The sequence below is a fragment of the Cebidichthys violaceus genome, unplaced genomic scaffold (assembly GCF_023349555.1).
Source record: "Cebidichthys violaceus isolate CVI_PGR_0920_01 unplaced genomic scaffold, fCebVio1.0.p SCAF_8, whole genome shotgun sequence".
NCBI classification, from domain to species: domain Eukaryota; kingdom Metazoa; phylum Chordata; class Actinopteri; order Perciformes; family Stichaeidae; genus Cebidichthys; species Cebidichthys violaceus.
The window spans coordinates 9,783,065-9,810,976 of NW_027176964.1; the positions used below are offsets into that span (position 1 = coordinate 9,783,065).

At 43.6% G+C, this 27,912-nt stretch overlaps 4 protein-coding genes across 6 annotated transcripts; 2 read left to right on the top strand and 2 right to left on the bottom strand.

Moving 5' to 3' along the window:
* Window positions 1-6,936: 6,936 nt before the first annotated feature.
* On the top strand, window positions 6,937-10,290 carry scg2b (secretogranin II b). 2 transcript variants are annotated; one of them, XM_068737726.1, is made up of 2 exons: window positions 6,937-7,020; window positions 7,547-10,290. In XM_068737726.1, the coding sequence occupies exon 2, from the start codon at window positions 7,564-7,566 to the stop codon at window positions 9,394-9,396; it is 1,833 nt and encodes a 610-aa protein (XP_068593827.1). In that variant the 5' UTR covers window positions 6,937-7,020; window positions 7,547-7,563; the 3' UTR covers window positions 9,397-10,290. The 2 variants fall into 2 exon arrangements, with proteins under 2 accessions (XP_068593827.1, XP_068593828.1); XM_068737727.1 differs by lacking the exon at window positions 6,937-7,020 and adding an exon at window positions 7,304-7,440.
* A 232-nt stretch (window positions 10,291-10,522) lies between these two features.
* On the bottom strand, window positions 10,523-14,281 carry ap1s3b (adaptor related protein complex 1 subunit sigma 3b). 2 transcript variants are annotated; one of them, XM_068737729.1, is made up of 6 exons: window positions 14,141-14,281; window positions 12,612-12,790; window positions 12,338-12,446; window positions 12,038-12,175; window positions 11,281-11,342; window positions 10,523-11,116 (listed from the first exon to the last, which is right to left on the bottom strand). In XM_068737729.1, the coding sequence occupies exons 1-5, from the start codon at window positions 14,141-14,143 to the stop codon at window positions 11,301-11,303; spliced, it is 471 nt and encodes a 156-aa protein (XP_068593830.1). In that variant the 5' UTR covers window positions 14,144-14,281; the 3' UTR covers window positions 10,523-11,116; window positions 11,281-11,300. The 2 variants fall into 2 exon arrangements, with proteins under 2 accessions (XP_068593830.1, XP_068593831.1); XM_068737730.1 differs by lacking the exon at window positions 11,281-11,342.
* Window positions 14,282-14,359: 78 nt separating this feature from the next.
* On the top strand, window positions 14,360-18,074 carry dhrs12lb (dehydrogenase/reductase (SDR family) member 12-like b). Its single transcript, XM_068737728.1, has 10 exons — window positions 14,360-14,701; window positions 15,100-15,233; window positions 15,310-15,392; window positions 15,493-15,588; window positions 15,685-15,766; window positions 15,853-15,914; window positions 16,060-16,164; window positions 16,379-16,469; window positions 17,665-17,802; window positions 17,889-18,074. The coding sequence occupies exons 1-10, from the start codon at window positions 14,646-14,648 to the stop codon at window positions 18,008-18,010; spliced, it is 969 nt and encodes a 322-aa protein (XP_068593829.1). The 5' UTR covers window positions 14,360-14,645; the 3' UTR covers window positions 18,011-18,074.
* A 659-nt stretch (window positions 18,075-18,733) lies between these two features.
* On the bottom strand, window positions 18,734-27,889 carry LOC137865976 (cullin-3-like). Its single transcript, XM_068701588.1, has 16 exons — window positions 27,613-27,889; window positions 24,674-24,871; window positions 24,422-24,535; window positions 22,792-22,952; window positions 22,514-22,628; window positions 22,199-22,427; window positions 21,912-22,057; window positions 21,625-21,801; window positions 21,323-21,493; window positions 21,064-21,171; window positions 20,691-20,815; window positions 20,499-20,595; window positions 20,237-20,371; window positions 19,909-20,095; window positions 19,475-19,620; window positions 18,734-19,335 (listed from the first exon to the last, which is right to left on the bottom strand). The coding sequence occupies exons 1-16, from the start codon at window positions 27,670-27,672 to the stop codon at window positions 19,204-19,206; spliced, it is 2,301 nt and encodes a 766-aa protein (XP_068557689.1). The 5' UTR covers window positions 27,673-27,889; the 3' UTR covers window positions 18,734-19,203.
* Between the last annotated feature and the right edge of the window lie 23 nt (window positions 27,890-27,912).

Sequence of the window (27,912 nt, forward strand, 5' to 3'; positions counted from 1 at the left end):
GACGCTCTAATTTTTGGCTGACCGTCTCCTCCATATCGTGCCCCCCTCCTGCTGATTTTGTTTTTGACAAGCTGACCTTTGGCTGCGCTCGGTAACATTGGCTGGCACACGCCCCAACTTAGCTGAGCTGGGTCATCATGGATGTGAGGGCCAACATGGAGGTGGGAAAGTGTGTGACGTCTGGCAATGAGCTTTGAACAGAGAGAGAGAGAGAGTGGAAGGGGGGGGGGGGGGGGGGGTGAAGATGGAGAGGCAGAGGGAAAGGCAACCGATATGTCTGGGCGATGACTCACCGATGCTGGGTATTTATAGCATCAGGAGGGAGGGAGGGATGTGCGGAGGTGGAGGAACGAGGGGGCAAGCGGTTTGGGAGGCTGCCAGGACAGCATCATCGCACCGCTGACAGGGAGTGGTGGAGGGAGGAGACGGAGACCGCAGGGATGAAGCACCGGAGAAGAAAAGGAGAGAGATGAGAAAAGGGGGGAAGACAGGGATGGTGGAGGGAGGAGACGGAGACCGCAGGGATGAAGCACCGGAGAAGAAAAGGAGAGAGACGAGAAAAGGGGGGAAGACAGGGATGGTGGGAGGGGACAAAGCAGAGAAGGAGGTTTGGAAAACAGGCAAAGTGGAGGAGAGGAAGGGAGGGGTGGAAGGGCGGATGGATGAGACTGAGCATAATGGAAAAGATGAAGAAGTTGAACTGTCAAGTAAAAGGAGGGGAGACAAAAATAGAACAGCATTCACATGAGAAAGAGCATATTTAAAAAATATTCTCAGTTGAAAAAAACAATCTTGCAGGGCGTGCCACACTGCAGAGACACAATCAGAACATGCTGCATAAGAATTGGACACATTGGGTTTTGGATGCAACAACAAATATACAATATATCTTTCCGAGCTATTATATGAAGAAATATCCTGACACGTTTGCAAAAACACACACTTCACTGCAGCATCCAGACAATGGCTAGATGGAGTCATGCAGAGGAGGACAGGAGAGGTCTTTAATGAACATAAAATCACCACGGTTGCCTAGACACTGTACATTTTCAAGTAACACATAAGGCTGTTACACGCACAGCCAATTAGGGAGACAAAAAGACCACAATCCAATTAGAGAGGCACTGTTTGGAGCTTTACGATGCATGAATGTGATTATGATGAATTTGTATAAAGTTCATGCTGCAAATATGTACATTATTACAGGCACATTCAGTTTCTCATTCCGCTCTCTTCATTGACAAGATTCCTTCATTAAAAAAAACACATCCTGCCTCTGCCTCTGAAGTGCGTCACGCTGCATCCCTTACCATAGACACTAACATAATCTCTGCATGTGTGCTCACTGCTCATATACACATGGGGGGGGGGGGGGGGGGGGGGCACACGCGCACAAGCACACTGTCGGTTTGTTAAAAAAGGGATGAGTCAGAGCACCAAGGTGAACACTCGCAGCCGTTAATATGTACAGGGGGGTGGAGGATAATAATAATGAGAGGAATGGAGGTTGACAGGTCGGTGGGAGGCGGAGGGGGAAAAGAAGCTGAAACTGAAGATAAATTCAGGAGAGAGAGAGAGAGAGAGAGAGAGAGAGAGAGAGAGAGAGAGAGAGAGAGAGAGAGAGAGACAGAGAGAGAGAGCAACAATCCAGTTTGTTTGAGGCAAAGATGTGACTGAAATAGCGACTGTATTGAAGAAAAGTTGGACCATAAAAAAATTTCAGAATTTCAATGCGAGTGAAAACAGAGGAATTGTGCTCAGAGTTTAGCGTGCATGCTATTTTGCAGAATTGTTTGCATGCTTTCTTTTTTGTGTGTACGCAATGGAGAAAATGTTTAACATTTTCAATTTAGTGGCAATCACCAACCTCTAAACACCAACACAAGTATTTCCAGTTATTCTGGCTGATAAGCCCTCTGTTCAGGTTGAAGGTAGGCGGTGCTTTCATGGGAATTTATAAGGTCACAAATCTCCATCTACCAATAAGAATGATACAAGTGTAATTTGTCCCGCCCTAACAGGTGCAACAACGCCAACAGCAGACTCAAGAAGATGTCAATCAATACACACCCACCAAGCCCTGAGTGTTCTAATCACTAAATCACTCCCAGTCTTTCCTGTCACCGACTAATCTAATAAATTGAAAAAAATATATATGCATAAATTAAAAGAGAAGCATGCAAATAAGCGATAAAAGAGTTTTTCTTTCTTGCCAAGTTAAATGATGAGATGGATACCATGCTGTGGTGTAAGACTATTATCAATCTTATCATTCTCATTGGCTGCAAATATCAAACTCTTCCAGATGAAATCAAAAGATGCCCATTAGTGGAAGATAGAGGCTCAGTTGATGAACTCAGAGATATGAAACACACTCCCACAGGTTTTCGTGGACATGTGCCCTTTTCAAATAAGGCCATGCTTGTTTCAAATCTTCACCTTCATTCCTTTCAGACACTCCTTCAGATTTCTTGTAGCTCAAGACAGCACGCTTCTATCCCTATATGTCTGCTCCACATTGCAACCCCTAATCACCCCATCTCTGTTCCTGGCTGAAACCACCTGCCTCCTGCAGACAAGGGCCAATGCTGTGACCACAGTAATTGGTGCAAAAGGAGTGAGATGAGCTGGATGGGTACAACAGAGGGGAGACGTAATGATTGCAAGCCGCACTAACGAAAATGTCCAGCTTAAGAGAAAGGAAGCGACTAATGGAGGAGAGGTGGTGGATGCCAACCTGTGGGAAGACATGATGGAAGCAGAGGAGAGGCTGTGAGGCAGCGTCACCATGGAGACGGTGGTTGAGAAGAAGGTGAGCCATGACAACGGGCGTGCCGCCCCCCCCCGCCTCATGACTGGTTGATGGGGGGTGAAGAGGTGAGGAGGAAGAGAAGGAGGAAAACAAACAAAGGAGCGGGAGAAGAATGACCACATGTGGCCTTGACGCCTCTCTCTTTCTTTCTTTCATGGTGATCATCGTATCTTTTCTTTCTTTCTTTCTTTTGTTTGCAAGTTGATCATGTTTGAATGTCAGGTCATTTATGAAAAAAAATCCAGTATTGAAACAAACCTTGGTTGGTTGAATCACCAGTCCTTGAGCTGATAAAGTGTAAAATAAAGAATCTGAACACATCTGACCCAAGATTCAGCTTTTTAAGACTGTGTGTGTGTGTGTGTGTGTGTGTGTGTGTGTGTGTGTGTGTGTGTGTGTGTGTGTGTGTGTGTGTTATTTTTGCAGTTATCTGTGAGTGCGTGTGAACATGGGCGTGTGCTTTTGTGCCATTGTGACGCACACAAGCCAAGCTGATATCATTCTCGCTCCGCAGCTTTGATTGACGTGTGGATAAACAGCAGCTGGGTCCCCAATCGTCTGCTGTGGGTTTAGAGAGCGGAGAGAAGGAGGGGGGTAGATAGTGGCAGATGATTTGTACAATGATCAAAGAGACACAATTATACAAGTGTATTTTTGGGGAGAGGGAGAAAGAGATTATAAAATGCTAATATGGATCTGGCTGAATGTGCTCAAACCATTCACTAAAACAATTGCGCTCTGTGGCAGCGAGCTCGATATAAAATACCACTGTGTAACCAACAGAAGCAGAGAGGACAGCTCATGTCATCAATACTGCCAATTAATAATGTAATAAATATAGTCTGGTTTGAAGAGGAAGAGAGAGAGTTAAAAAGAGTTAAAATGTATACCAGGAAACCAATGAGAGAGTAAGAGTGGCACTAAGGACTCTTCATCTAATTACTCGGATTGTCCCTCCTCCCTGCTGCAATTCTCATCAATCAATAGAGTGAGCGAGAAAGAGAGAGAGAGAGAGAGAGAGAGAGAGAGAGAGAGAGAGAGAGAGAGAGATGTAGCAGTACCAATGACTAGAAATGTTTCTCCTGCTGTATATATCTGAAATAACTGTGTGGGTCTGTATGGAACGATGCACAGAGACAGCACGTCACAAGCCCCGTAGAGGAATCAGCCAGTGAATCTTCCCCCGCCAGGAACCTGCTGGGATTTGAGTTTAAAAACTCATGATCCATTAATCCTCATAGTGCTCAGGGGGCTGATGTAACTTACACAATAATAGATTTTAAAAAATTAACAGACAGAACAGACATCCGCAAATTTAGATATGCTGAGACTCCACGCAAAGATGGAGCCATGAATTTGGAAAACTCTCCTCTGACACACACTTTGCCAATGTAGACTGACTGCTGGAAAGTAACTAAGTACATGTACCACTATGTACAGTTTTAGGTACATGTACGTTTCCATGTCATATACTTTTCAGGGGGTGAATATTGAACTTTTCAATCCACTATGTATTTAAAAGTTGTTACTTTTCAGATAAGATTTTATAAAACAAAGCATATGAACTTGGTGTTACTTATGCATTGATAAATCATTATTAATGATCTTATGATGTAAGATAAATTAACAAACAGGTCATTTTTTCTACAGAACAAGTACTTTGACCATGATGCTCACACATTTTACTGATAAGGATATTCTGAATAAAGGACTTTTACCTGCAGTATAGCGTCTTTATATTATTGTGCTGATGCTTTTACTTAATCAGAACCTCTGAATACTTCTTCCACCACTAGATGTATACATACAGTACCCCATGCCCATCCAACCACCAAGGCTTTTTTCCTCACTGATCCATTGCTTAGACATCGCAGCAACCATATCACAAGTTATTTTTAGCAGTGAAAAATAAACATTTCTGACTGAGACACACAAATAAAAAAAACGTGTGTCTGTGTTTCTACACTTGAGTGTGCTCCTGACTGTAAATGGACACAACTCACAGATTAAAAGGGCTCTTGATCTGGACAAATATCATCTTAATCTTTCCAAGAAAAGTTACCTGGATATACAATGTTTAAACAGCCCTTGTGCGCTTGTTCATTTTCAGTAAAGATTGCTTGCAGACGATGAGCACATTCTATTATCCTATCTGTTAATGGGCACGCAAGAGAATGTAACCCTTTGCACGATTGATACTAGCATGCCGGCTGCCGTGACCTCGAGAGTTGATGCCGTGCCTCACTGCTCAGGGTGGCGGTTCTGTTCTGAATGGAGAGATGTGATGTCAGAGCGGTGATGCTGTGCGATTATACAACACATCTTACAAACAACACCACGCCTCTCTTTCTGACAGTCTCTCGATCTGTGATTCATATTTTTATTTTTTACCTCCCGAAGAGCTTAAACAAGCCAACACACACACACACACGCGCACACACACACACACGCACGCACGCACACACACACACACACACACACACACACACACACACACACACACACACACACACACACACACGAAACACGTCTCTTAACGTCAGGAGGATCTCTGCAGCTCTTCAGCCCCGGCAGATGACGGCGCTTTCAACTAAAAAGCACCTCCAACGTTCGTCGTCTCTGTTAGATGACACAGCGTGTGCTCGCCACCGAGGTTGAGGTGAAAAGATTAAGTGGCCAATTTTTTTTCTTCTTTTCTTTCACTAGTTTGAATGGACATAATAGGATTACAACATGGAATAAATAAGAAGCACACTGGATTCAATTAGATGTGCAATAAAAACGTGTGTGTGTGTGTGTGTGTGTGTGTGTGTGTGTGTGTGTGTGTGTGTGTGTAGGGGGGGGGGTGAAATGGAAGAGCACTTCTGTGTAGGCTACAGGGTGTCATAGGGCATTGAGCACAGTAGTCAGAATCACTTTAGAGGGTGCAGAGGAGACTTGAGATGCTGCTGCCTCCCTAATGGAATTGACTGGCCATTTGTTTGGCTTCTAGGGAGATACCAACAGAGACTTAAGCATGAAGAGCACTGGAATGTGAATGTAAAATTAAAGTTCTAATACATGTATCGCCTTTCAAGTAATAATGGCATAGATTTTGATTTAAATATATGTCTCTTAAGTCACTATGTATTGTTGAACGAGGTGACACAACTGATGCCCTTGCATTTGCAGTAAGTGGTCTTAAGTAGTCTACTGCCACTTATTGCCATATTGGTGAAACGGAGATCTGCAAGGTTGTAATGCCAGCTATGTGCACGGCTGTATCATACATAGTGGATCTTTATTATATATATTTTTAAACGCTAGAGAAAGTGCATCTAGGGATATGGTGACGAAATGTGAATGTGTCATTGCCTTTATTTTGGTGAGATGTATTTTGTTTACAACAACTTTTAAGATTAATACTGTAACTCTTAAAATTAAATATATATATACCTGTGTTATCATCCGTGACCTTTTACCGGCAGGTGCCGTGCTGTGGCCCCTTCATCTCGTTGACCTGCGGAATGCCGGAGCTTTGGCCCCACGCCGACAAGGAGGGTGTTTATCAACGTCTCTGTCAGAGAGGGGGGGGGGGGGCAACTGCGACAGCAACTCCGCGGTGGTTTTAGCCTGTGAGTCATCGCTAGAGGGGTTAACGCTTCACGTGCCAAAATGAGGCTGGCAGTGATGGTAAAACTGCATGTTTTTACACCAAAAGGACCTAAAAAAAGTGCTTTTTCTGCGTCAGTGTGAAAGGCGTGACAGGTTATTTCTGGTACAAGTGGAATTTATTTTTGAATTGTGCCTTAAATGTTTGTTTATACAGGAACATTTGATTTTAGATCTATAGTTAATAAAACGTGTTAATGCAACGAATGAGAATTCACATAAACATATTGGCAGCATTCCTGAAGACATCTGCTCCCAGACTTTTAAAAGATCTTTCCAGTCAATAGCTGCTAGAGTGGTGCTGTGAAACAGCACAGACAGCACAGAGAACTATTTTTAAATGCAGCAAGCTCTTTAGCATGCCATATCATAAACCTGAATCATTTATATGGATTTTTTTAGGACCGGCTATTACGTGTGTTGTGCGATGACGCGGTGGTCAGGTGTTGCCTCATATAACGAGGGGAGCTGTCCAAGTGCTGAAAACAGAAGAGAACAGCACCGCTCCTGAGGAGATGCCATACACCTTCACTGCTGTCTGAGCTTCATTGCCAAAGGTAAGACACATATATTTTTATGATTTCATTGTATTTTAGTTCAAATTAATATCCAATTGCCTTGGATGGGAAGACAATTGTCTGTCACGTTCGCTTTTCGCAGATGTCGACACTTTGTAGAATGGGTGTTATCCATGTGATAAAATGCGCATCCACAACAATCGATGATTAAAATGCGTGGTTGCTGTAATGAAATATCGAGAATGGAAAGGTATGTTTTTTTGAATGAATGTTTGTGCTGTTATGGGGGGAATCGGATGTGAGGTTGCCCATAACAACGCGGGGAATGACTCATCCAGTGATGTGAATGCATCTCTTCACGCACAGCATCGTGTCATTCAATGTTCCGAGCGTAACTCACAGGACTACAATTCCCGGATAAAAACAGACTCTCTCACGTTTATGCGCGTTGCTTTTCGAGTAAGTTTTTTTTTTACCAAAATAAGAGACCCATAAAACCTAGTTCGGCTTATTTTGTTTTTCCCGAATTCCTTCCCTAACATTTGACGCTTTCTTGTTTTTGCAGGTAATACATTGCCTATAATGCTGCATTTCCACCACAAGTTGCCCGCGGGGGGAGCCGTGGTCCTACTCGCCTTCCTCCTCCATGGATGCGCCGTGCGGGCTGCGTCTCTCCCCCGCCACTACAGGCTCCGAGGTGGGGAGGGCGAGGGCCAGCCGGCTGCCTATCCACCCAGCTCCGACATGATCAAAGCTCTGGAGTACATCGAGAACCTGAAGCAGCGGAACGGGGGCCGACCCGAACCCGTGGATTACGACGAGGTGGACAAGTTCAGGGTCCTGCTTCAGCTCGCCTCGCAGCAGCAGGACGAGAGTCCCGCGGACCGTCAGCCCGCCCCCGGCGCGCCGAGGCAGGACATTACTGCTGAGCAGCTGATGAAAGCCCTGCTCCAGTCGCTCCAGGATCGGGCCGGGAAAGACGCGAAGCCCATCATCCCCGTCTCGGCGCCCAGGAACGACCGCCGCACGCACAGGCACCGCACCAAAGACACCGAAGTCCCCGCGGGCGCACCGACAGAATACGGTAATTTCCCCAGACCCCACAAGAAGTACCCGCTGATGTTCGAGGACGAGGAAAACACGGACGCTTCAAAGCGGGCCACGGAGGACCTGGACGAGCAGTACACTCCCCAGAGCCTCGCCAATTTGCGGTCCATCTTCGAGGAGCTCGGGAGGATGCCCACATTTGGCGGCCAGAAGAGAGACGTGTTCGGGGACGACGACGACAATGAGGAAGAGGACGGGTTCAGCCTGAGGAGTCCGGCCTACGAGGACGTTGCCGGGGGAGAGGAGTGGGTCCCCGTGGAGGAGAGGGAGGAGACGGAGGAGCTGGTCAACGGGAGCCACGAAGAAATGGACCGGGCGCTCGGCGAGCAGGAGGAAGCGGAGAGGGAGGAGATGCAGCGCCGGGCGAGCCCGAACCAAGAGGACGCCGACGACGACACGAAACTGGTAGATTACTACCTGTTGAAGGTCCTGGAGATGAGCGACCAGACGCAGAAGCGGGATAAGACCGGGGAGCAGAGAAAGAGACTGATCCGGCCCTCCATCCTCGACCCTCGGACCGTGAGGGACCTGCTGCAGCTCTCCCTGAAGCTCCACGTCCCCCCGCAGGACCTTATCGACATGCTGCTCACAGAGGAGCTCAGGAAGCTCCACCGCGAACCCCAGGGCTCGGCGGCTCGCTACCCGACCGGCCAGACCCCGAAGATCCGGTACTACAGCCGCAGACTGCCGCCGAAGAGCAAGCCCGTCCCCGAGGACATGGACAGGGAGGACTTTTTAGACATCATCGGCGTGGAGACCATCAGCCACGAGTACCCCGTGGTGCAGAGACCCGTGAAGACCTCTCCCTCCGCGGCGAGAATCCCAGCGGCGTCCATCCCCGTCGCAAATCCCGGACCAGTTAAAATCCCTCCTTCCTCCGGGCGCAGGGAGAACCTCTTTTTGTCCGAGCTCAACAAAATGCCGCTGAAACGTCAGGCCGACGTCGCCGACGATGATGGAGATGAGGACGGCGACGTGGAAGACGAGGTGACAACCTACCTGGCGGCCAAGATCCTCACGGAGTACCCCAACACCATCACCAAGAGGGACACCCAGGCCCAGCTGAAGGGACAGTTCCCCTACGAGCTGTACGAGCGGGTCATGAAGGACTACCTGGGCCAAGCGGACACTGAGAAGCGGCCACTGGCCAAGAGGGAAACCGAGGTGGCCACAGAGGAGGAGATAGAGCCCACGGAGATCCAGGGGGAGGAGGAGATGATGGCCAAGACCTCGGCTCCACAGACCGTAAACGAGGAGGAGGAGGAGGAGGAGGGGGAGCGCCGTGAAAAAAAGGTGGCCGGGATGTAGCCCGACGCCCTGCAAGACGCACGAAATAATGAATATAGTATTTATACTGTCTCAAAAATAAAGTTTGGTGGACGTGATCTAGTTTACAAATGTATATTATATGAACTATAGCTGGTATAACTAATATCACCCTAACGGAAATGAACTATAGCAAAAGTCGAAAACATTTTTTTTCCAAATATACTAGTCCCTATACTTGCTGCAAGAACATTACAGAGATATTATATATTGATATCATACGAGATTAAAAAGGTGCAATCCGTGCATAAACGAGTATCCTCAAAACACTTTTTAATTTCAACGTGTTGCCACTCTCAAATTGCCAATTAGGCCTGATGGTGTACATCAACCGATATCAAATCACAAGGAAATCCAAGTTATTCAAGTTTGGTGATGTTGTTAAAGGTTTGTTTGGGTTTATTGTGTTTGTAAACAGGCCTATATTTGAAATTATAATCAACTGAGTAATGTAAAAACGCTTATTTTTCATCCATATCAAACTATTCAATTACATATGTGAATATACCTGTAAATGATGAAGCATAATGCTGACTGGGCCTCTAAAACACTAGTAGACAGCGTGCTGAGAGGGGTGCATAGAAGCATTATGGGGATTTTTCATTCGGGCAGCGTGCTGGGCTGAGAACGAGTGTTGTTGTGACTCGTGATATATTCAGGGTTAGTGGATTTAATGTTAGTATAATGGATAATTATTTCCAAGTCTAAATATCAGACCGTCGCCTGCCTTCCAACCCTTTCATACTGAAGCTCTGTATTGTTGGCCTACCAGTGGTTTGTGCTATGTATGCTCATTTTTAAACCATTTTGTACATGTTCAATAATGTGTGATGAATCACAGATGAAATAAAGCATCAGCTGTATTATTTTTCCTTCTTGCAGAGTTGTGTTGCCTTATTAAAAACACACACACACACACACACACACACACACACACACACACACACACACACACACACACACACACACACACACACACACACACACACACACACACACACACACACACACACACACACACACACCGTACACTCCACAGCTGATCTAGTAAACACTCATTTCCACAAGGGTCGGTGAATTTAAAATACACAAATATGGTAAGAGACTCTTTATCAAAATACACATTTTAATCATAACGTCATGAATTGCACATGATAAATAATAGTGATGTTCACACCCACAACAGCAACTTCTCCTTTTACAGACTAATGTTTCCACACATGTTAAAGAAGCTATACATCTTAAAAACAGTCTCACTCCAATCGGTGCAAATCTTTTTTTTTAAATATTAACTGGAGTTGCATATTAGTGTTTTGGGATTAAAATCATTCAGTACCAATATATTAACACATGATTTAAATATAAACTCAACTAATTTATGAACCACAAATACATCCCAGATCCTACTGCTACTTCATTTAGCCCGCCTCCCCCCCTCCTTCAATTGAGCGAACAACTGAACAAATATTAGACTTACTCTCAAATGTAGTTACAATGCATTAAAGCTTCAGGCAGAAGGCGAACAACACATTCCACATGCCCGTTTCATCTTTAGAAAATGTTCAAACAGAATCAAAGAAAATTCCATATCCAGAAACTTCTTTGACTCGTATACAGCACATCGGGTTCCTGTATTCCTCTCCGATGTTCCTTTATGTCCCTCGGGTTAAAATGCAGGTTTGCTCATGTACTCCTCCATGGTCTAGAGAAAAGCACAAGGAGTTTAGTTTTTTTAAAATCCCGTTCTACGCCTTGTAAAAAAAAAAAAAAAGCATTGGAACACAATGAATATTCACAAGCACACGTCTACACATCACCGGTTATTAAGTACCGAGCACACCAACTAACACAAGCAGAACATCTAACCTTTCTGTCCATATTCATGGTCATCCAAACAGCTCCACCTCATACCACTCACTGCTGTCATCCTGAAGCGATAACGGTCAAAATGAATAGGAGGCTACGCTGCACACAACTCTTGGTTAAATAGTGTTAGTCAGCCCTGCTCAGCAGCCACAGAACAACACACCCAGTTCACTACTGTACCATGCAGAGCCGTGAACCTACAGGGAGAGCGGGAAGCATCAGCCAAACACTAAACCTACGCCCCCCCCCCCCCCCTTCAAGGGAAATCTGTCTCTCACTCGCAATAACACTGGAAGAGAGAGAGAGAGATACACACACACACACACACACACACACACACACACAAGCAGCACAAACTCAAATCTATTCACGAAAAGAGCCAATATCCACAAGCTATGAGAAAGAAAGGCACACCAAGCACCACTGTTAATTGTTATGAAACGCTATGACACTACTTGCGATGTTTGCTGTTCACACACACACACAAATAAAATGAAACAAGTTCCCATACTGGAGATTGATTCATGAAGTGTTGTAAATAACCAATTTCAGACATCTGGATACGTCCAATTACCCCACAGCTGAGCTTCTTTTTTTTTTTTTTTTTTTAAAGATGCAATCAACACTAAACTACATTCAAAAAAAGCGTCAGTTTTTTTTTATCTTGTCGAGCCATACAACATATGTTACATGTTCACACCACAGATGCAAGCCACGCCTTGTGTTGTGTATGAGAGTGTGTGCCGGCGCATCTCACCTCCTGTAACATGTCGGAGGCTTCAATGGCGCGATTCACCATTTGCTTGGAGGTTTCTTGTATTTCCCCTCCAATTAGAAACTCATCCAGGATAAAATAGGCCTTCTCAAAGTTAAAGATGATGTCCAGCTCACACACCTGAGGGGAGGGTATTGTCACTGTTACAAAACAGCTGCAGAATGTACTTATGTTATTTACATTTTTACTATAAAATGGACGTTTTGATACGATATTTACTGACTAGTTCAACAGTTATACTTCAGGCTACAGTTGCATATTGAATCAAAGAGGATGAAATACATTGCCAAAGTATTTGTCCAGCAGCTCCACATAACGTTGGATAACCTCCAGGGCTATCAGCTCATTCTCCTGGTTCTCTATGGCCAAGCAGAAATACAAGCTGGCATACCTGAGGAAAAAAAGTGACACAGTGAAGATTTCCAGCTGATATAAAATAATAGAGTTATAAATGATATATACAGCAGGTGTAAGACTGCTGCTGCTGCTGCTGCTGCTTCAGAAGCGGATACAGTCCTTTGAACTAGAGGAACAAACATGCAGGGGCAGCACCCACCTCTTGTAAATAACCTTCAGGTCTTTCCAGTGCAGGAAGTTACAGGAGCGCGGCTGCCGTGCCAACACCATTGTGGTCATGTCCCTGATGATCTTCTTCTTCTCACGTTCCGATATGGGCGTGAACCACTTCTGCAGACGCAGCTTCCCCTGGCGACTGAAGAGGAGCAAGAAGCGAATCTAACGGCACAGACAGAGAGCACGTGTGTCGACAGAAAGTCTTCAGAGGACATTAACTACTCTCTAACACACCAAGCAAGGGTCAAACGAGTGGTTTCCTGTTGTCATGACTCATTAAAGAGTAACTCCACTGAACAAACAGTCACCAAAGGGGGAAAGAAGGCTCCACAGGCAGAAATGTGAAGGTCAACAAACGGCTAAAGAACAAGTACTTTTTGTAGGATTTTCCTCTCCGGTTTTCAAGAGAGCTAAGAAGTTGGGTTTAGGATGTTTACAGAACGCGCTTCCTAGCATTGGACATACATATGGCTATGTATCAAAATGGACATTACTGTTACCCGTTTTCTATTGGAAACACACTGACATTGTTTACTTTGAGTCTTCCTCTCATTGTTGACGTAAGAAGAATGAATAGTTTGAGTATTTATTGATAACGGGCTAAGGATGTGGGGTGGTGTGTTGCAGCTCTGAGTGAAATTTGTAAGAGATCATTTCTAATCTTGGCTTGTGCAATATTGCACCATTTCAACTCACGAAAAAAAAAAAAATCCCCAGAAGAGCTGATAAGTCAGAGCTGATTAGTGAACCTTATAATGCACAAGACGTTTCCTATATGCTGTCATGTTGCAAGCTACGGTAAAAGGATGCCTATAGGGTTTAATATATTACCCAACAGAACATATACTGTAGATTTGATGAATCGTTACAAAATCGTTACATAAAGTATGGAACATTTCTGTACAATGTGAACATATTTTGTTCTAACTTTGGAGCAATTTAAGGAAAAATGTAAAAGTTCACTTGGTTGCAACTACAGTAAATGGAGAAGCTGTTTTGCACTGCAAAGTGAAACAATACAGCCAGAGAGATGCATCATGATAATAAAACCACATTATAGGCTACTAGAAAAACAGCAGGCCTACAACAAGTCAAATACTGGTATCTCCAGGTGTGTGTGTGTGTGTGTGTGTGTGTGTGGCCTCTGTTTCAACCCAAAGGCAAATCAATATGGAAAGCATTAAACTGCCACCAGGGCAGGACTCGACGCAAAGTGACGAAACCTGTTTGACTGAGGCGACCGGTTGAGGAAACGTACACTTTACTTCCGGCTGTCGCTTTAAATGAACACTTCAATAAAACACAATTAAACCGACAAGTACACGAAATAAAACCACACACAGCCAGCTGCTGCACGGCGTCCTGATAGGTACAAACGGGCCTCGGTGTATAAGGAAGTGGTGCGGAGGTGTAGTTCCTAGCTTTTAGCTACCTGACAGCGACAAACAGGTGCAAAAGGTGAACAGCCTGACTCTAACAGTCATGCGTAGAAAACGACCACCACACACTTACCATGTTGAGGCCGCGCCAAGAGCTATAAACGTTATCAAAGGATTTAAAAAAAACAGAAAGAAAAGAAAAAAAAGAAGCACTTTAACCCTCACAAAGGGTCAGCTGGTGCGGCTGAACACATCTCTATCCGTCGCTCACTCCGGTCGGCGTGAAAGTTGGTTATAACTCCGCCCGCCTGCCGGACGCGTCACCGCCCCTCACAACCGTCCGGATTGGTTATTTGTCGGTTTGGGTGTTGCAGAGGTGCAGCCCGTCACAATCTTTTAAATATGTCCCACGTGATCTGTGCAGAGCTCTTTTCGTGAATGACCTGATAAAACTTTTAATACAACTTGACTTTTTTCAGGATGAGTGTCTCAAGTGTTGTTCCCACGCGGAGTCGGCAGAGAGCAGCAAGCGCTCCCTTTCCCGTCCGCCTGCTCCATGTGACGCTGATCCGTCACAGCGGTTGACAAGGACCGCCAAAGCTGGAATACTTGGATTTTTTTATTAGTCACTTGATAACATGTCTCTATACCGGAATGCCGTCTGGTTTCTGAATGGAATCCACCAATATACAAGGTCAGTCGTCACTCTGAGTCCTTACTATGGAGGTTATCTCGAGATGGAAGGAAAGAGCTGGCAGATGATGCTTTGTCAATTTATTTAGATTATATAGCCCACACATCATCTAAAAAAATTGTCAGTCTTGCTTGTTGGTTGTCTAAATATACAAAATGTATTATCTGTAAAAAATGATTTGGTGTCATTCGTTTAAGCCTAAAGAATGCTGAACAGAGGAATATCAACGGTCTGATCACCGTATGGCACACATTAATACACAGACTGGCCTTTATGCACAACTACAATAGTTCCATTGACAGCTTTGGTGTATTGAGGATGGCATCACCTGACTCTACTGAAGCTAAGATGTGGAGAAAGAAAAAGTGCTCATATTTATTTCCCGTGTGCCTTTTTAGGAAAGGATATGAGGCAGCATTTAAAGACTTTGAGCCCCAAGACCTGGATGTGTCCGTGGTGGGACGGTCCTTCATGATCACCGGAGCCAACAGTGGAATTGGCCGGGCGACCGGCATGGCTATAGCCAAGAAAGGTAAGAACGCTGCCGAGGTATGGTCTCTGCCTTCCTCTATGTTGATGGAAATCAAACTTTGGTGTTTTGTTTCCAGGTGGGACCGTCCACATGGTGTGCAGGAACAAAGATAAAGCAGAAGAGGCCAGGTCGGACATTGTCAGTGAGTCTGGCAACACGGTGAGTGTTGTTGGCCTCGAACATGCCAAACACTAAACGTGACGAAGACGTGACAAATCCCATGATGTGTGAGAGACTGATGCTTATCTGGTTATTCTAGGAGGTGCATGTCCACATTGTGGACATGTCAGAGACACACAAAGTCTGGGAGTTTGCAGAGGCCTTCAAGAGGCAGTATCCAGCCCTGAACGTGTTGGTGTGTGACACCAGTCTCCTTTACTATTCATCCTAAATCCGTCTTCACAAACTGATCCTGTTTGATCTGACTTCTCTGTCATTTCCTTCCTGACAGATAAATAATGCAGGGTGCATGGTGCACAAGAGAGAGGTGAACGCTGAAGGCCTGGAGAAGAACTTTGCCACCAACACTATGGGTGAGCCCCTCGTTGTGATGGTCACAGAAGGCCATGCTGCCGTACACATGCACAGTTTGAAGTCTGCCTCTTCTCCATCTCTCTAGGGGTGTTCATCCTCACGCAGACTCTCATACCACTTCTAGAGAAGAGCCGGGATCCAAGGGTGGTATGAAAACACACACACACACACACACACACACACACGCACAAAGTGCTCATCTGCATCATGTGCACAGCATAATGCCACTTTTGTCCGCGCTGCAGTGGCTGTTGTCTCAGCACACTGGGCCTCTTTTCTCCATGCCTGTTAGATCACTGTGTCCTCAGGAGGCATGCTGGTCCAGAAACTCAGAGTCGATGACTTGCAGTCAGAGAAGGGCTACTTTGATGGCGTCATGGTCTACGCCCAGAACAAGGTGGGGGGAGGAGGAGAATGTGATCCAGGTTACACAACACGTGTTGGAGTTCTATTTAGTAACGTCGTCCGTCTCACTGCGTTTGGCTTCATCTATGTAATGTGGTCTGAGAGAGGAAAACAGATGGAGTAGTAATGCAACATGCGTTGGCAGTAGTAGTGAATACTGTTGGCATATATCTGAACTGATGCAACCATGTGGTGTTTCTCCTCAGAGACAGCAGGTGGTGCTGACACAACAGTGGGCCGAAGCTAACCCAGCCATTCACTTTTCTGCGATGCATCCAGGCTGGGTAGATACTCCAGGTACTGATAGGCAGCTGGCCCAAATGGCCTGAAGAGTGTTGTTGCTGCAGGTCATTTTTCTTTGTTTAAAAGAAAAATGCGGAAAAATCATATACATATACTGTACTTGCACAGCTGTCTTGTCCCTCAAATATAGGGACAATGCTCCTGATGGTGGTGCTAGAGCAAATGTCTACATATACATAATCTGATCTAAGGCATGGCTATACAGTAAATAAAGCCACACAAAAAAATTGCAAAATTAGGAATCAGTTGGACTCAGCTACAATATTAAAATGGGGCTTACATGTCAATATGTAAATAATAATAATACAGTAGGCTATTATAACATGTATCGATGTAACAATGACAAAGTCCATTTTGGCTGTTTCACTATTACTTATGTAAGTACATTTTGCTGATTATACTCATAGTTTTCCTTTAGTACGTTTTTGAATGTAGGACTATACTATTAAATTGTGGTATTTTAATTTCTACGCAAGTAAAAAATCTGAATACTTTTTCCACTGGTTGTTTTAAACGTTCATCAAAAATTTGAACCCATAACACACTATAGTACAAGACTTCCTCTCACGGTCCTCTTCACTTGGACTCAGATGTTTATGAACGTTTAAAAGATATGTTTATGAACAACGTTCTGAATGCAAGTGAAGTGGACAGTGTGCAGGTGTCTGGTTGTTCTACATCGTCGACCACAGGTTCTCCTTCGACCAACAGGTGTGCAAGTTTGCTCTCTTCTAGCCCATAACACACAAAATGTGATCATAAACTCATATTTAAACATGTCTTCATAGCCAAATATTATAATATATTTATATAATAGCTGTGATTTTGAGCTATAAGACAGAGGACATGAGGTAGATTAAATATTTATCAGTTTTTAATTTTGCCAAGTTTTCACATTTTGTAATCATTTAATAATTGGGATGACTAAGTAATTGAGTTTGCTTTAGAGTGATTTACAAGGAAAAAGTTTGAATTTAAATTTTTTTAAATTTATTTCTATTGTATTTTTTTTGTCACTAACCAAATTATTTTCAAGTGAGTCCTTAAGGACCTACTTTTAAAATGCAATATTGACTTTCAGACTAGCTTCCACTGCACCTGTAGATCCTTCATGATTGATATCAGTCTGTAGTAATACAGTATTAACCCAAGATACACATACACACCAACCCTTTTTTCTCTTTTCCAGCTGTTTCCACATCAATGCCTCAGTTCCACCAGATGATGGGGGAGAGGCTGCGCAGTGTGGAGCAAGGAGCCGACACCGTTGTGTGGTTGTCGTCGTCTAGAGCTGCTGCCAGAACACGCAGCGGGCAGTTCTTCCAAGGTCAAGAGCACCAAGTGTGACAAAGTTCCTCCGCGACACACACAGAGGTGTGTTTCTTTCATTCTGACGGACCGTTTGTGTTGCAGATCGTACGCCTGTTCCAGCCCACCTGCCTCTGGCCTGGACTCACAGCTCTACTGAAGAAATTCAGGTTTTCATGACTCAGCTGGAGAATTTGGCCCGATCCGTCACTGAAAACCTGATGTAGAGCTTAACCTTCCAGATTTCAACGTGTCTGAATATTCTAATACAAATATTACACCACATGTAACTGAGCCATTAAAGCATTAGTTGCAATAAGAAAAAAATCTCTCGTTTTAGTCTGGTGTCTTGAAACATGTCTCCTTACTCCACACACCCACAAGCTATCTGTGATGTCAACAGGAACTGTCATTGAAAGTGTCACAAACTACTGACTTAAAGACTAAAGTAATTGATTTGGATCGAGTGGCTCCTTAGTTACTGAGCACCCGTCTATATAGATGATCGATGATGATAAAGGAAGATCTATTGGTTTATCTGCTGAATGTGATTTAGAGTTTATAACTTGTGGCGAACACATTGAAAGGTTTATCACTGTCTGCACAGCACTCACATCTGAGCTGTGCAGTAGATACTGCTTCCCTATGACACTTTTAAAACTGTTAGATATTTGCTTTAATTTAATTAAAATGGAACAGTCCAACGGTTGAAATTTGACACATTAATCATCTGCTCCCATTCAAATCTCTCAATCCTCAAAGAACCAATTTTAAAATACTAAACTTATCTTATAAGTACCGGCAGCCGTTAAGTGTTGTGGCTCCTTCGAAAACAAAACTCTGTACTATTTTTGGACAGAACAGATGTTTTGCTACCCACTGAAATGCGCAATGAGGATAGGAGAGTAAAATGTAGCAGATCAGACTATTTCTGTGAAAAACTACAGAGCAACAATCCTCATTCTTTTTTATTTTTCATTTTGTAACAATCCACATTTGCTGTTTTTAATAATTTTATTATTTTTATACAGTATTGAAACAAAAAAATAATGTGGTGCGTTCACATTTTTCCCAAGGGATTCTTTGCAAGTTTGATCTCTACAAGGGTAAAACAGTGAAAAGCTTGAAGCTGGATCCATCCATGTTAAAACTCAGGGAATAGGAAGACTGGGCCCGATTTAAAAATCATCTACAAGTTTTGATGGATTTCATTTCTGCGCCGACATTTTTATTCCCATTTATGTTCGTTTACTGTGTTTTTGTAAGGGAGGATGAATCAGGTTCCCAGCATTTGTCTTTAAAAGAAACTTCCAGTCCATGCGTAACAACAGTCCAAAGAAAACAAACAAATCCCCCCCACCCCTCGCCCCCCCAACCACCCCCGTCCAGTCTCTTCCTCCTCTCATCCACAGTTCCTCTTCTATGCAACGTAGGTGTATACTTTGCGATCTTCTGGCGTCCTTGCCAAGTATTCTCTTTCTATTAGTCCTTCTATACGCTTTTTAATTACGACAGGGCTCGGAAGAAAACGTGCCCGTAGCTGCTGAGTTACCTGAAGACACAAAGTCACAACGGGTAAGAAAATGGCAGAACACAGCCACAATAACAAACATTTGGAAGATGGGAAATTACTGGATTCAAATTGCTGTCCCAATAGACCAAAATGTGCATTCTCACGAGGAGCTCCTTACCTCAGCCACCAGGACGTTGTGCTGCATCTTCTTCCTTGACTTCATGATTCGGACGATGGCCGCCTCGATCTCATGCTTCCTGTCATCATCCACTTTCTGCCGCGTCTCTTTCCTTTCGGGATCTGATTCCCCTTGTTTAGCAGCAACTGAGAAAGTACGATACAAGATGAGGTTCAAGGACCAAATGTAGAAAATCTCTCAAGGTACTGTTTTTATATTTCGCAGTAAGGGTCCCAACCCAGCTTTATGTCACAATGTATTTTTGAACAGAGGATGTAGGAAAGGCCCATTTATCCTATAGAAAGAACGGATATTGTATTTGCGCACTAAAATGAAAACCTCTGATCAAAAACACAGTACACTGTGTTGGACAGAAGGGAGGTGAGACTTGTTACTATAGTGACATGTATGTGTTGTACACAAACTCTGCCCACCTGTCTGTATTTTGACTCTGTGCAGTTTGGAAGTAAACTGATCATTAACTGTAAACACGTGGCCGCTCTCGATCTCCTTAGACTTGGGCTCCTTGGTGAGAACTCTCTGTGTCGGCTTCCCGCAGGCCAAAGACTGCAGCGCTCGCACCAACTCCCGTTCAGGGATATCCGTCTCCTGCTGGATCTCCTTTAGACGGCCGACAGAACGGGTGACAAAGAATATTGTAAAGTCCTTGCATAGAAGAATGCATGCAAGTCATACAGTAAGCCAAAATAACCTCTACAAAGACAAGATTATGACAGCCAATGTGCTTCACGTGTCCCCCACCTCGAATGTGCACTTTTCTCTGTTGTTGAAGAGCATGAGGATGGTCATCTGGAAAGTGGAGACCTGCAGTATGTGCTTCCGGGTGTTAGAGCCCGTCACCTGCGCTCCTCCCACGCCCACCTCTGAGCCATCCTCCTGCAGAGGAAGTAGAAGGGAAGGTAAATGTAAACTACAAACTTAGAAAATATACTCAACACCACTGATTCTTGATTAGAGCAGTTTATAATAAAAAAAAAAATGGCAAATGGCAGTTTTCATCTACCTTTTTAATAGTTCCGTAGAAAGTTGCGTTTAGGTCGGCCCCGCCCATATGGTGCTGCAGTGTTAGCTGCCTCCCACTGTGCTTAGCAAGGTAAAACCTGCGAAATAAAAGCAAGATCTTTAGAAACCACACAGAACGACACTGAGCCTCCCTCTGTTTAGTGAAACATTCAGGTGAATTAAAGAGCATTACCTTCTAAAGACTTCAAAGGCGTGTCTGGGAGAGGGGGGGATGGTGCATTTAGGTGTTGCAGACTGCGTGGGCCAGTAGCCAGTAGTTAGCACTCTTACTGTGAGGTCCACACCACTTAGAGATGCCTGAATGAGATGCATGGAACTTTTTTTTCAGAATTTCTCTCCAAACACATTTTGACATAACATGACTGAACAGTTATTACATCTCAATAACAGAATAACTGGCGTACAACATTCTGATTAAAGACTCACTTCAAATCCTGTGATTTCAATGTTCTTCCATCACGATATGGATCGAATGGAGTTCATGTTTACACTTGTTCAGATACATTTCTGCTTTGTTTCTCTGAAAAGGGGTCTGAATGTCTTACCGATGTGGTCTGTATGTGTTGCCTGAACTCATCCATGGTAGTGTTGGATATGCTCATGTCTCTGAACATCCCTTCCAGTTTCGAGGTAAACTGACAGCCACATTCTGTCTGCAAAGGAGAAAGACAGAACAGTGAGTTCAAACTGCTGACGGGGGACTTAAGATGGGGTGAAGGGCAACAGCAGAAGAAGAAGAAAGAGGGCGGTACGAGGGATATGCCCATACAGTGCATCTATTACCAAAACGTCTCGTTCTTTTACCTTGAGCTTGGAGATCATGTTCTTCTCTGAGTCGTCTGAGACACTCTTGTTGCTGAGGAGCCTGCGGCCAAGATGCTGCTTGTAGTACCTTTCAAACACATCCTTCTCCTGCATAAACCGGAACAACACCATGGCCTTGTCGAGGATGGACTCCACCTCCTGTTCTGTCAACTGGTCAAACACGACAGGGTGAAAAAGAATGAGGAAATGTACAGGACACCCAAAAAAAGCATTTCTTGCAGGGCACATAAATGTAGAAGAATAAGCCGTGCATTGAAGGAAAATTCAGAGAAGATACATACTCCTTTGACACCCTTCTTGAGCTTGTCATCAATAAAGAGTGATAGGTACTCTGGTGACCGGGAGTTGAGGTTGAGGAAATACTCAAAGTCTCCGGCTATGGTTTGTTTGAAAAGTCTGTCGTTGTTGAAGGACTCGAGGAGGAATCGATCAAATCGTGTCTTCAGGTCTAGCAGGCCCTGTTGAGGAGGCAGTTACAAAGAGGTGGTGTAATAACGACACATTTCCCTCTCAATCACAATGGCAATGGCCAATCCCTTGAGACATAAAGTTGTGTTTTTGGACATACCTGGATATAGTCGACAGGGTTCTTGCCCTCTCCCTCTTCGGACACTAGAGCTTTGCCTTGCTCCCTCAAGTAAGAGCTCATGCACTCGCACATGGTTTTCAGGCCGTTTGGCACGCGACTGAACAGCTTGTACATGCACGCGAGGTCTGAGAGGGAGACATGGTGGGGAAAATGTATCAGAAGCAAGTAGAAACTGTTGAGGAAATGCTGAAAAGAGACAACTTTGCAATTCTTAAATTTTTAAATATAAATGCAATGCTTTGACATCAAATCGGCAAAGATGCTACCTTCTGTCTTGCCATTCTTGAGCATATGGACGAGGCCAGAGTTCTCCATCTCCACGATGGTCTTCATGTGCTTAGAAATGAGCTCCCTCTCCACCACCTTGACGATGGGCTCCTCTGTAGACTTGTCTAGGCAGTGCATTACTCGCTCTATCTCTTCATTGATTCTGGCCTCTACCTTCTTAATGTAGACACTGGCACTGTTTTCTGCTAGGAACTTTTGGCTCTCCATCTGAAAGAGCAGATATTATGTGATTATCCATTGCAAAGATTTTTCAGTGGTTAAATAAAGACACCAACAACCTACCATAGACTTACCTGGAAGAATTCTGCTGACATATCTAAGAAAGGACCTTCAAAGTCCTCCTCATACACAGACCTGCCGTCCAGGCCGAGAATCATCAGCATCTGGCAGGCGTTTCTGATGGCGCCCCTGCAAAGGACGATAAAAAAGAAGTGAGCTGAAACGCATAATATAAGCTCAAGACAGAAACGTGCTGCGTGTCACCCAAGTATCTAATTTCAACCAAAACATGGGGCATCCTGGAGCAAGCCCACAGTTACAGTAATCCTTGTGAAGTAGTACTGCTGCATACCTGTCGACAACCTCTCCCTTCCTCTCACGAGCGATCATGTCCAGTAGCGTCTGACGTAGGTGGTCTCGGATGCAGCCGTAGCGCACCACCTGGTCTCTGAATATGATGAGGCCGAGGTTGTACACATTCTCCACGTTGTTTTGTTGAACGTAGACCCGGTCCTGGGAGACAAGAGAGCATGGAGGTGAAAAAGACCCTGAATACAGCATGTATGGAAAGCAGTACTGTGGCCCAAACTGACTCAATAACCTTCATATAAACATATGCATGTTGAAAGATTCTTATGAAACTTTAAAATCACAGGTAAAACCACTACTTCTATATTTAAAAGTAAAGTTTGTAGGAAAGGTATTAATCCCACTACCACTTCACAAGTATAAATTTCAAGTGTTTTGTATGCTGACCAGTGTAAAAATAATAGTATAAATAATAGAGTTTCAGAATAAAAGACTGGTAGGTGTCTGAATTATTCCCAGAAAACATAAGGTAACAAGATAAACTTCCAGAAAGCGTAAATATTTAAGGGGGATGTAGGTGACAAGACTTTACATTACAAACGTCTAGAATGAATCAACCAGTGCAAAATTGAAGGTGGTTTCTACTTGACGACTAACTTCCATGATATTACATGGTATGTGATTTGCATGTTAGACTTTTTGGTGTAAAGGAGAGCTAACTTTTAATCTTGCCATATTCCAAATGCCTGTTTTATGAGCCTATGGGGTTTGGCTTTCTGATGCCTCTCCTTTTTTCCTTCATTTGAGTAGTGAATGAGTTAGCATTTCTAAGATTAGATTACTATGTTAAATGTATATACCAAGTAACAGGAGCTAAAATTAAAGAATTAATAAATAAAGAGCATGCTCAGCATTAAAATTAATGAATAATGCGTCACAAAGTACAACCGCACTACCTCTCCTAGGAAAACAAATATTGCTCCAGGGCCTAAAGAGGCACAGTGGCTTCCCAAAAAAAAAAAAGAAGGTAAAAAGACCAAGGGAGAACAGTGAAGTCACACTTGCTGTATCTGTCTGGCTCTCCTCTAGAGGTCAGCAGGCAGGTAAAAACCAGAAGCTGCTCTCATTGCACAGTCTGCCGTAGTTAAACACTGGAAAGCCAACTGTCCGGGGTAAAGCCAGGACAGGAAAAAGGAGAATACAAAACAAAAGAACCCCAGGAGGGCTGTGTCGTCTCTGTACTGCTTGTGCCATTGTTTAGCCTGCATGTGTGCCTACACTGAGGGCTCACTCACTCACACACACCCCCACAAACATTTTGGACTTGCTGCTAAAGTAAATCAACTAGTCCTGCCAGTTTTCCAAAATAAATAAATAAATACAGCAACAGAGGCTCATTGTTGTTAGGACCACAAATAAAACAGGACCTTACAAAGTCCAGAATAGGATGTAGGTGAAGGGTGGCCACAGTTAGAAACAAAAGGCCATTTCTTCAAAAGCACAACATTTTTCATGATGGAATGAGCACCATAATCCACTACAAAACTCATAGCACAAACATAGACATTCTGGTAATAAAAACAAAACAACAGCCACCACTGCATTGTGAAATGTTAAAGATCTTTGTACAGAATGATTTAAACAAAATGAGTGTGACAAGAAAGCCTATTTACCATGTACATGAGGATGTCTCTGATCATAACCATGGCAGTCTGATGGTCATTCCACGCCTGATTCAGTGTTTGCAGAAAGTTATTATTTAGAGAGTTTAAGACATCTTCCCGTACCTGAAACAGAATTGACGTCACATCAAGTTATTTCTGGTGTGATAAACATCAGGTCATACTCATAAGGAGACTCATGAAATGTCTGAAAGGGGTTAGGGGTGTTAACAACAGAATTTGGAGAGGAAAACGTTTCTTTACTTTGTTGATGAGGTGCTCTGTGACGACCTCCCTCAGGCCTGTGTAGAGCTTCTCCCCATGCTTGTGGAGCACCATGGTGTAGGCGTTCCTGTACAGCTCCTCAAAGCTTAACCCGCTGTTGTTCTTCCTCTGGATCTCTTGGATGGCATTCTTTAGGAGGTCCCAGATGTTGTTCACATACTTCTCATCCATCGTCATCTAGGGGGATGGAAGGAGGAAAGTGCGTTTACTTGACAAATGTCTATTCGTCATTATTTCCCCCTGGTATAAGCAGATGATGACAGTAATGTCAAGGATTTTTTGTTGCAATACAACTAAATACAAAGTAGTAGATCACTTGTTAAAAGAAATGATCCATTATGCATAATACAGGTTCAATAGATGTTCTACGTTGTTAATTACTAATGCAGCTTTCTAAAGCAGTCTATGGAAACTGTCCGATTTAAAAAAAATATACATAACCGTACACACACACTTAAACACGAAGCAATCAATTTCTACCTTGCAGTGTGGACAGGGAAGATATAACTTTTTGGAAGCCCAGTTGTTTGATTGGTGTCTTTTGCAGTAATGATTGGGTACTTATGTGTAGCAGAAATGTACACAAGCGTCATTTATAATACTTGCAATTCCCTCTGTGATACAATGCAGGTGATGATTCAGCCTGCTGACAGATAACTTGGCAAGCATATAACAGCAATTTGATCAAGGATATCAATGCAGCAGCACAGGAGGGAGCAATAGCTTTGATCAACAGAAAGTTGTGATTAAATCACCATTTTTTACTTTTGCAGTCATATCAACAGCAACAAAGAGATGTATCGTTGATGTGATTTCTGTCAGAAACGGATTAATTAAGGAAGTAGCTAGGAGAAAGCTAGATAAAGCCACAAAAAAATGCTTTATTGGCAGTGTTGCGATATCTTGGCTATAACTATTTAACAGAAAGTAAACTGTGTGCATTACATATTGTGTTGAAGACTTGCACCTATTGCCATCGTCTTGACCACACTGCATGAAAAGCTTTACAATCCTAAAGATTGACTCCAGCAAACAGGTAACCAAACACCCGGTGTGGACGACTGTCCATGACGAAGGACTGAATAAGGTAATTAAAGTCAGTAAACCAAGACATAAAGAGCCTTGGTGTAAACGTTTCCCTCAAACTGTACCAACAAAGCTGTACATAGAACGTAGAGATGGTAGAGAAGCAGCCGTCAAGTGTGTCAAACAGCTACCACCTTTCTAAATGAAAATAAGATACTTCAAACCACAATTAACCCTCTAGTATCAAGGGCAAAGCATAAGCATGAAATTATTATTTTTAATCATGATATATTGTGTTTTCTGCCAAAGTGCCAAGACATAGTAGGAGTCACTTTCTGCATATCTCACCATAAACACAATAACAATGAAGGTGTGTGGATGTCAATTTTCTGTTATCTCACTAAAGAGAAGCACAGTGTATTATGTCACCTCTTTACACCTTAAACTCGATCAAGAACCTGACCTGAAGAGGAGATGATCAGGTGTCAACCAGATGTGACTAATCCACATTAAATACAGTTTCCTTGTCAATGTCATTATGAAATTCAGTGTTTCAGTTTACATCACTTACTCTCATTCAGTAACAAAGGCCACCAATTCAGTTTTTAGCCTCATGTTACTTGTCATAAAAATGATTGTGATTCGTTTCATGCATGAGGTATAGCTACAGGTTTTAAATCTGGGAGACCATGAGCAATGGTTATTGATTAGTAATCGAATCTATTAGTAATAGAGTCAGTATTGGTATATTACAAGTTGTGTATGTATATCTAGTGAAGAGTAACTCTAGACTGACAGCTGACCTGCCCAAATTCCAATTCAAAAATAGTCAAGAGTTTTCAGATCACAAGATAAGCATGTCTGAATAGCAACTAGAGCTGTAATGGGATAAATTAATACAACCCCTGAAATCAAGTTTGTTATTATATTGACCAAGACCACTTGGTAGTTGCTACACTCTGGTTTAATGGGCTGGTCTTGCATTTGCATGTAAGCTCAACATTTGAGAAAGGATTAACTGTGTTCACTCACTCATCTGCTCACTGACTCATACTGCCAGACACCCACTCACAACCCTGGATATCCAAACGGAGGAAAAAGCATTGGTCTGTGTTTCACACTAGTAATCGCGACAAGGAATGGAAGGATGTTCCAAAAGGGCTAGGCAACTCAGACAAGGCTGCACATCCCACAACATGACAATTGCGCTCATAACAGAGAAATGATGTGTGAATGAATGTTATTCAGCACAGCGATCATCAGATGTTGATGACATCGTTGTTGCCAGTAGTACGTTACTATCAGTAGGCTGCTGGGTTGACGTCAACAACACTAACGACGATACCATAGCCATGTTTACTGAAGTCTCACATTAGGCTGGAGCTGCGTTAGCTCTCGAGATGAAGCACTAAACAATAATGTGGTAATTGCCATCTATAACAGCCTACACCAAATGCATGGTGCAACGAAACACCAACAGCCAAAAGAGCTTTTCGTTACCATAGCGTAACGATACTTGCTGACTGACCGCAACTTAGCTAGCGTCAAGTTAGCCAACATTATCAGGCCCGCTACGCTACTTAGCTAGCTACCGTTTGCTAGCAAGGCACTAGGGAAGTTTCCTTAACGTTATGCTAACATTAGCTCATGTCAAACGACGATAACGTTGTCAAGCCAAGGAGATAGCAAATGTTAAAAAAACTGAACTGCTAAAATGTCTGATGTTCTTCGGGTAATTTGTTTCGCTGATAGCAGCGTTCAGTTGACAATGACATGTACTTCCAGTTTGAGCGGCTAGCTAGCAGGTAGTTGCTAGCATAGAGACCCGTCATCCCCGGTACTCGAGTCTCATAGTTAGCGTCTCAGCGCTCACAGAGCCGGACAATACTTACAGGAAAGGCTCGTATCCTCATCTTGGTGTCCTTCTTGGGGCCGCCTTTGAGGTTGGACATGATTAGTTAGAACGACTTTCGTTTCTAAGTTGACTTAAAGACTACATGAAAGGCAGTTGCTAGTTTGCTTTCTACGCCAGGAAAGCGGCAGGGACACTCAGTGACCTCCCCTTCAGGAATTAAGTCGTTCTGTATGTCTGTTATGTTGTTGTCACTCGCTCTCCTCTCAGTGGTTTTTAGCTAATGTTAGCTTGTATGCAGTGATGGCGGACGGCTGTACTCCACTGCGCAACGCCGAAA